The 9,175-nt window shown below is 52.6% G+C and overlaps 3 protein-coding genes across 3 annotated transcripts; 1 reads left to right on the top strand and 2 right to left on the bottom strand.

Annotated features, from left to right (window-relative positions):
* Positions 1-373: 373 nt before the first annotated feature.
* Positions 374-943, bottom strand: TRIREDRAFT_2015 (uncharacterized protein; the record flags this gene model as incomplete). Its single annotated transcript, XM_006960880.1, has 1 exon — positions 374-943. One exon carries the CDS (start codon positions 941-943, stop codon positions 374-376), a length of 570 nt encoding a protein of 189 aa, XP_006960942.1.
* Positions 944-2,646: 1,703 nt separating this feature from the next.
* Positions 2,647-3,027, top strand: TRIREDRAFT_71390 (Non-Catalytic module family expansin; the record flags this gene model as incomplete). The annotated part of the gene is made up of 1 exon (XM_006961719.1): positions 2,647-3,027. The coding sequence occupies one exon, from the start codon at positions 2,647-2,649 to the stop codon at positions 3,025-3,027; it is 381 nt and encodes a 126-aa protein (XP_006961781.1).
* A 2,564-nt stretch (positions 3,028-5,591) lies between these two features.
* TRIREDRAFT_21306 (protein kinase) lies at positions 5,592-8,844 on the bottom strand (the record flags this gene model as incomplete). The annotated part of the gene is made up of 6 exons (XM_006960933.1): positions 5,592-5,918; positions 5,973-6,336; positions 6,404-6,772; positions 6,836-7,707; positions 7,789-8,033; positions 8,114-8,844. 5 exons carry the CDS (start codon positions 8,842-8,844, stop codon positions 6,115-6,117), a joined length of 2,439 nt encoding a protein of 812 aa, XP_006960995.1. The 3' UTR covers positions 5,592-5,918; positions 5,973-6,114.
* Positions 8,845-9,175: the final 331 nt, after the last annotated feature.

Below are 9,175 nucleotides of genomic sequence, written 5' to 3'. Positions count from 1 at the left end.
TGAGGCTGAAAGTGAGCACGGCTGGGCTAGCGGCCCTCATCATGTGGAGATTCGACGACTATGGAAAGTCCCCTATATCCCCATCACCGTCAGCTTACGAAGGCTGAAATTTCGGGAGGTCGAAGCCACCGGGAGCCGTGAGGACCTGGACCTGGACCCGGACCCGGATCCGGGGAGCTCTCGGAGGCCGAAGATTCGGGGTGGGGCCGTGTCTTGTTGCTGTGTTCGAGTTGCAGCTGAGACATGGCCTGTGTCAGGGCATCATGATGATAATTCCACGCGCTGACGACTGCAGAGGACAGTTGTTGTCGTCAAGCATCGAGGTCTCGTGGTGTCTTGGTCTATCTGATCATCTAGTTCGAAGTACCTCGTGTCATACCAAACTCTTGCAAAAGAATGAGCAATCATGCTTCACTCCGCTCGACGACTTTGCATAGTCCGGGCAGATCCCCCACTCGTTCCACCCCGTCCGCAGGTAAAACCACCTCGCCGGCGTCTCCTTGGACGTATCCAGCACCAGCATCTCCAACCCAAACTGCTCCCTCGCGACCCGTTCCACCTCGTCCATCATTCTTCGTCCCAGCCCGTGCCGCCGGTAGTCCGGATGCACCATCAGCTTCCTGACTTCGCCCTTGTAAGCGTGAGTCTCCTTGGCCATTCGTGCGAGCTGCACCGTAGCGACGACCTGGTCGCTTCCTGGAGCCGTTGCTATGAGCAAGGAGGTTGTTGCTCCGGGCCCAATGACGGAGGAGGACAGTAGGTCTAGCCAGTAGCTGGTGGCCGCGTGATCGGTGAGAGGCGCCAGGAAGCCGATGGATGAGATCTCGGGCTCATCGTTGACGCAGTGCTGGAGCAGCACTCGCAGCGAAGGGAGGTGCTTTTCCACGGCTGAAGCGTCTGTGATGGAGGAGATGATGAAGTCGGGTTCCTTGGTGCTGCCCATGATGTTGGTATTGTTTCGAGCCACGATCTGGAATGTGAAGCCGATGGCGAAGCTGTTGGGAGTACTGCCGAGATTCTAGATCTGAAGTGATGCGCTTGCTGCAGGACAAGCCTTGTCACATCACCGATCTCTTCTTATATAGAATGTGGATGAAGCATGAAGAGTCATCAGAGCATCTTTGTCTCCATCGTCGTGATACGAATGAAAAGAAGGATGCAAATCGTTATTATTAAAGCGACGTTATCGAGACAAGAAATAGAAGATGAACCGACAGGAACCGGCATCACCCCCGAACGACAGGAAGGGCGCGAGTCGGCCAAGTGGAGGCCAGACCCTAGATCGGCATCAAAAGCCGAACCCAAGCGGGGGGGTTGTTATCTATGACTCTACCTGCAAGCACTATATTTTGCAACAGCTCAACTTAAAGAAAGACTCCCTTCAAGGGCTTCAAGTGTGAAGAGGAGGACTTGGCATGTTGTTGTATGCTGATAGTGGACAGTGTAGATGCATCATTGTACATTGAGTCGCCCACATTGTCGCCATCTTGTCCAAAACAGTCCAATTCAGTGCTATAACGCTATGAGTTCCCTGAATTCAAGTCTTGCAATTATTGATCAGCAAGCATACTTCGTACAGTTGGCGAATAACGACTTTGAACTGAAGCATGGTGATGGGAGCTCTCTGTATGTACCGAGTCTGCAGCCTATTGACTTTGCAAGCTGGTCTCCCTGCTTCACATGCCACCGCTACCCCTTATCGAATCGCTCCAGAGCAGTCATGCTATAGTAAATCTGCCAAGCAGATATATGTGAATTTGCTCAAAACGCCTATTTGGGTGATTCGGTCGTGATATAGCTACCCGATATAGCTGCTTACTGTGACTGTAGTTGATGCCAACCTTCATAGGTAGGTCGCGTGGAAGTATACTCAACCTGCTATTCGAATATCTTTTCGGATGCTTAAAGAGCAGGTCCCTCACATGATCCTGGGGTCATCTTCTTCAAAGGTGAACCTTACCCAATCACTGTCTCTTGGCATGTCAATTGCCAAATCTGCAAACTTTCATCGAGTCCACCTGATGCTGCCCTCACCACAAACATCACCAACATCGGCCCGACACTCATCAAGAACAGACTGCCATGATACCCCTTCAACCCCGTAAAGCATCGAGTCATATTCCAAGAGTGACAACATCACAGTCACACATGCATTACGAAATCCAACATCAAGGCCCAGCTCTTCAGCCCAAGAGCCACCACATCACTCACAACCTGCGAATTTGCTCCTTGCTTCCACCGCATTTCCCCGGAAACTCCAACTTAATCTCAGTGAAACGGTGTCTCACCCGAATTTACCAGGGCTCCTGAATTGCAGAATAAGCTCACAAACACCACAGACCGGGTATCAAACTCTCTTCATCTCGCATCACGACCACCAACACCTCGGTCAAGATACACCGCCCAAACATGGGATCAAGACGCGATACACCGCCAACAAAGCAGCCCATCAAGCAAACACAAAGCAAAAGCCGACTGCGTCTTTGTCTATATAGATCCCGGGAAATCCCACGATACACTCTCTCTTTTCCCCACCAAGTTCGACAGCAAACACCAGAACAACAACCATCACCACTCACACAAACACTCACCTTTCCACACCAACCTCTGAACGCTTCAGTCACTTCCACTCCCAAATCATACAAAATGGTCTCCTTCACTCTCACTGCCCTCTCCGCCATCGCCATGGCCCTCACCACCTCCGCCGCTCCCACCGAGCCCAACACTCGCGCCACCATCAACCGCACCGGCTCCATCACCTGGTACAACACCGGCCTCGGCGCCTGCGGTCAGACCAACAACGACGGCGAGCTCGTCGCCGCCGTCTCGGCCTCTCTCTACGACCGCGAGCACCCCTGCGGCCGCAAGATCCGCATCAACTACCAGGGCCGCTCCGAGGTGGTCACCGTCGTCGACCGCTGCGCCGGATGCGCCGAGAACGACCTCGATCTCTCGCCTACGGCGTTCAATGGCGTGATTGGTGACCTGGGCCTTGGCCGTGTCACTGCTTCTTGGGAGTGGGCTTAGATGTGGCCTCGCGCAAGCGGCACCCGGGGGTTCCTTGCTGATATGGATGGATGATGAGTGATGGATGGGGAGGAAATGATACAATGGGAAACAATCAGGTATGAGCAAGGGACTCAGGACAGCAAAGCCATGCAGGGGATTATGGAGGATGAGATATGAGAATAGCATGGCCTGAATGAGAAAACATCGACTGAACCGCTGATAATCTCTGTGCTCGTGATATCCCGCTCGCTGTCTTCTTGCCTCGAAAATCGTAGACTTGACGCCGATGTTTGAGTTTCCTGTTCAATAGTCAGCACTGGCGTTACTAGCCATCTTGTGAGCCTTCAGGGATAACAGTCTATCTGTGACAATCGACGCAGCTTCATTTACATCCAACTTCATCCAACTTGAAGTTGCTTCAGCCGTCGTTCAACACCCGGCGCTTCGGCCCGTCCAGCGCCACACGCCCAGCCCCTGAGCCAGACAAAGCCGGGACCAATAGCAGTTCAAGAGACAAATGCGTGAACGACGGTAATAGGGCAGACATCAAATAATTACTGGCAGGCTCCTGCACGGCATCCTTCCGAGTTCCAGGTATATGCTCTAGGACTCGTGAGATTCTGACTTGTCCAATCACTCTCCTGTGCTCAACGTGCCCAACGTGCCGCCACGATGGCGTCTTGGCCCTTCCAGCCACTTCAAACTCCCCCATGATTCGTCAATAGTGATATGCACTCCTGAAGTCTAGACCCTATCCCGACTGCCTTCGAAACCCCCTTCCACTGAATACCCTCGCCTTGAGCCACTCTTGCCACGAAATTGGGGGACACAGCATCCTCGCCGTAAGCCCAAATTATCCATACCAAGCAGACGACGAGCCAGCCAGCCAGCACCACCTCTATACGCTTACCGACAGCCGTGCTGAGTGGCAGCCCGATATAAGGGGGCAATCTACTTGAAGCCATCAAGCCTCTCCCTTACCAAGCGTCCTCCCATGCCACGCAGGCAGATGCAGGGCCAAGGAAGCAGAGCCCCTGAATGGTATGCAGCGCTTTACAACACCAACCTCTGCCGCTTTTCAGACTCCACTACTTTCACCTCCCGAGCCCAGAGGATCTTTGGCATTGATGCCGCTCGCGCTCACTACTTGATCCATCACATCTTTGCCACAAAAGGGGGGGCATCTTTAGCCGATTACAAGGTCAGTTACAGGTGAATCCAGCATGAGTCTCCACCGTCATGATGAACAAACATCACGATAATACCAGAGATCGTATATGAAACCACTCATCGATGTAAAATTTGGGTTAGAAGTAGCGTATGGAAAAAATTAAAGCCTCAGCAGGATAAAGGAATCAGCCAGCTCAGACATTGAGGCCCGTCACCACCACTCACTCGTGACATCAATCACCGCACTCCCTCAAACAATCCATTACAGCAAATTCTCAACTGCTCACAGCCATACCAGTAACAAAGTAAAAACCACCCTCAAACGAGTGTGATTCACTAGGAAACAATAATCTCGCACATCATATAACACAAAACAAAACGTAAAGCACACATCACCTCGCATAGCCACCCGCCTCCCCCAGCAACACACAGCCTTCCATCCATATTCCTACACCTACTCCCCCAATCCTCATCAAGAACCCAAGCACCAAGCACCAGAAAATCGAAACACCCAGAATCCTTCTCCCAGGGCACAGCCTTAGCCCCGGGCACAAAAAGCTCTTACACTTACACAACATCGCCCTCCCCCGTTCCACAACATGCATCTCACAGCATTGGCTCCATCTCACAACACACCAACGTCTTACAACATCCCTCACATCTCACAGCATACTGTCACCTCACCTTACCTCACCCAACGTAACACTCAACCCATACTCACATCCCACAACCCGCCACCTTTCGACTCGTCCCCCCCCTTTCATCGCATTCCATCCCATCCTCACATCACACATACACAAACTGCCCATCCGCATCACAAGCAAGAACTCACCAAGCCTCTCAAGCCTTACATCCCGTTCCAAGACATTGTCATCCCACTCCAGTCGACCAATCAACCTCTCTCACCACGCCACAACAGACATACCGCTTCCCTTTCGTGAAACCGAACAGAGGAAGAATCACACAATCCCAATACACCCCCTTCAGCTCCCCCAGCTCCCAATTCTCTTCTCAACCAGAATAACACGACACGACACGACACGACACGACACACTCGCCACAAAACGTACCCAACCGCATCGCGCATCACACATTGCACTTCTCGCGCAACACAGAATCCCACCAGATATCCATTCTCAAATCGTGAGCACACATACCCTCTTGCAGTAACATATCCAAGACACACACACACACTCTCTCTCTCCTCAAGATTGAAAGACACAAAGCTCGGCCTTGTCCTCCCGGAAACCGGCGAGGATAGCAACGTATCACTTCTATCACGGAGCACACGTGCCATAGAGGAGCGTTACACAACGAAACTTGCCCGTTTCTTACGCCCTTTGGCGCACACAAACCTCCAAACGTCCTTATTACGCATTCCACTCGTAAGGGTAGGTAGTACACATTACAGCTTGGTTCATCAAAGTCATACATTGTGTAGTTATAGGAGCAACCCCTAAGTGAAAACCGTACAGAAAATAGACGTATAGAAACAGTGTGTATCCGATGCCTGCCTCTGACCATTACCGCCCAAGTATGTGAAATCTCTTGTATACTATCGTCGAGATGTATCGTATGGAAACGCAGAATAGTAGAAAGCCGCAAGAAGCCGTCGTTCAGCATGGAGAATCATAGGCTTATATCCACGTATGAAGAACCAGCTGGCATCTCCGTAATTGTACATAGAAGCAAAAGTATTGTCTCTCATCACCAAGTTTAGACCATCGCACGCAGATGATCTGGTTGCATGAACGTTAGCAGAAGTTTGAAGTTTCGACAGTATAGAAACCCACATTTGCATCGGCCAGCAACCAGAGCGGCCACGTATATATGTGAAAAGAAAAGAAAACCAAGTCGAACCACGTTGTACGTCGTGTAGAACATAGAGGAGCACTGGTATAGTCCCCACCGCATCAATGTTCACACCCGGTGGCCCTACCGCCGGGCAGCTCCAGAGCGGGTGACGAAGAATGGATGTTTGAGAGCGTCAGCAGGCTTGATCCTCTTGTCAGGGTTCAAGGCCAGACAATGATCCAGCAAGTCAATGAACTGGTTAAGCTCCCTGCTCTCCGCGTCGTCCATTCCGCTCGAGGCAGCAAGGAGTCGGGCGCGTAAGTCTCGCGTCGGTTTGATGATGTTGAGCGTTCGCAGTGTCGTCTGTTTGGATGTCATCAGCCACAGCTTGCTTGTGATGAGAGTAGAGTCGACGGTTGTTTGCACATACCTTGCCAAGCACCTTGTCGCGCTCGACGCTGATGAATTGTCCCTGGTCGTCAAAATGGACAGAGGAAAGCTGACCGCGCTTATATAGCTTGGGAGTAATCCGGCCGCGAACCTCCATGATGGCCTTGAGCATCTGATTGTTGCTGTCTCCCGTGAACAGAATCTTGCCCGTGTAGAGCTCATACAGAGTGCAGCCGATGGACCACATATCGACAGCGTAATCGTAGGGCATGCCTAGAATGATCTCGGGGGCTCTGTAGAAGCGGCTCACAAGATATGGTGTGATTTCCGTGTGTGCGGTTGCAGCATCAGAGCGGTCAATAGCCGTTCCCAGATCGCAAATCTTGAGTACGCTTCGAGTCTCGTTGACCTTGAATGGATCGCAAGTCAGCAATGTAGAGCAGAAAACCAAAAGCTTACGATGAGCGCTTACCAAGATATTGTCAGGTTTCAAGTCAGCGTGAATGATGCTGCACTTGCGCATGTGAGCCAGGGCAACAAAGGCCTGGTATGCATATGCCCTTGTCGCCTTGAGGTTGATGCCGACATTGTTGCCGAATTTGCGCAGAACCTCGCGCAGATTCATGCTCAGGTTTTCAAACGCCATGCAGAGATGGCCTCGGTGGTCAAAGGAGCGCTCAAACTTGACAATGTGCTTTCGATTCTCCGGATCCGCATCGTTGAGCTTCTGAAGGATGGCAATCTCCGTGTAGCCTCCCTTGCGGAGGGCATCATTGTTTCGCATCATCTTGATGGCGACAACCTGCTTGGTGGTGATGTCAACGGCACGCGCGACTCCGGAGAACATACCCCTGCCGAGCGTGGCCTGGACCTGATATCGACCGTTGAGAATCTCGCCAATGCGAATCTTGTAATATCCGTCTTTGTCGTCGCCTTCGAGAATGCCTCCCTTGTCAACGGCCTCTGTCGCTTCATTTACCTCGTCTGGCGCTGCTGTCTCCTTGGCCTTGGCCTTGCTTGCGTACTTTTCCTCGTCAAACTCATCCGCAAACATATCAAAGTCGTCATCGTCTTCTCCTTCGCCTGCAGATGGTTTCTGCGGCGACGGACTGGGCACCACTTTGGCAGGGTTCTGCTCAACTGCCGCAGCAGGTTCAGGCTCGCCGTGGATGACGACTTGTCCATGGCGCAGCTCATCTCTACGTCCATCCTCCATCATGTCGACGGTAGGGTCATATTCGGCAGCAGAGGGGCCGTCTTCATCGTTGGCTTTGGCTGCTGCAGCGTGTGAATTGACCAAATCTTTGCCATCAAACAGATCCAGGGCTGCCGGAGATGGCGCATCTTGAGACATGGGCGAGCGAGGCGATTCGAAACCTGGCAAGTCAGTCGACGCCGACGCACGACGTGTGATATGGAACTTACTGGAGCGCGGCGACTGAGACATCTTGCTGTCTGATCGCTGGGACATTTGCGGCGTGTCCGATTGGAAAGAGGCGGGCGACAATGCTTGAGTCATGGAAGTGGAAGCTCCAACAGCGTGACGGAGGAGAGGCGTTGCAGAGCTGGACTTTGCAAGAAGCTCCTCACGTCTCTTGCGGCGGCGTTCGATTTCTGCTTCTTCATCAAATTCTTCGGGCTCTTCGTAGTCCTCCATCATCGGGACATCACTAGACTTGAGTCAGCTTCACCCTACACGGAAGAAGGCTAGAGAGCAGGATGGGGATAACAGAGGCGGAGCGTCACTCACCTCGTAGTAGCGGCAGGAGCGGCATCGCCGTTCTGAGTAGTATCCTTCTGAGTTTTAGCATCATCTTTTACTGCTTCGTTTGCGTCTCCTACGGAGTCTTTCCTAGCTGCAGAGTTGTTGTCCCGAGCGCTCAAATCGGCGTCGTCGTACCGCAATTCTCTTGAATCGCGTTGGTCAGAGTAGCCTTCTCTCACGAATTGCTGGCCATCTCGCCGGTCGCCACGCTGGTACTGGCGAGGGGAAGGGCTTCGACGATGGCGAGGCGGCGAACGTCCAGAAAATCGATCTCGATCTCGGCCGCGTTGGAATCGATGCCGTTCGCGACTTCGATCGCGCTCTCGGTCCCTGCGACTGCGCCAGTCGTGGTCATAGCTCTGGTCCGAACCGCGCGGGGAAGGGCGGTCAAGGTCGTCGTACGCTATACGCGATCTCTTGTGCTCCTCTCGCCTGTAGTCGTTGCGGCCGCCGCGGCCACGTCGAGAGTCTTGATCTCGGGCTCTGGCAATTGGGAAGCGATCCCTGTCATCGCGCGAGCGCTTGTATCCGCGCGGCGAGCGGCTTCGTCTCGACGAGTTGCTGTATCTGGATGCGGTATCGAAGTCGGGCGAGGAATGTCTATTCCGCTGTCTGTCTTGACGGTCAACACCGTTTCTCTCTGTGTGCGACAGTGAAGTTGCCTTCAAATCCCCAGCTCTCTGGTCCCTGATTTCACCCTCGTCGGAGCTTGCCATTTTGGTGCTTTTCTTCTAATTCTTCTGCCACCTGGCCTCTTGTGGCTCTTTTAAATGTCGACAGAGAGACGGGTCAGTAATGGATCAACAGGCAAGGTGTGTGGCAGGCAAAGAGTCCAACCAGGTCAACGTTTTGACTCTCCAGGGTGCCAGCAGCCAGCACGATGGATTCTGTGGGAGATGTGAGGAAGGAGGTTCAACGAAACGAGTATCAGCAGACAAGAGATTTGGAGAGGAGATGTCAGGTCACTGAAACGACGCAAATGGAGCGGAATCGGGAAGCGTCGTATCGTGACGATGATGATGATGATGATGGCAAATGGGTTTCTGT

This window comes from Trichoderma reesei, assembly GCF_000167675.1.
Source record: "Trichoderma reesei QM6a unplaced genomic scaffold TRIREscaffold_1, whole genome shotgun sequence".
In the NCBI taxonomy this organism is placed as follows: domain Eukaryota; kingdom Fungi; phylum Ascomycota; class Sordariomycetes; order Hypocreales; family Hypocreaceae; genus Trichoderma; species Trichoderma reesei.
This window is presented reverse-complemented; position numbering and strand designations above follow the sequence as displayed.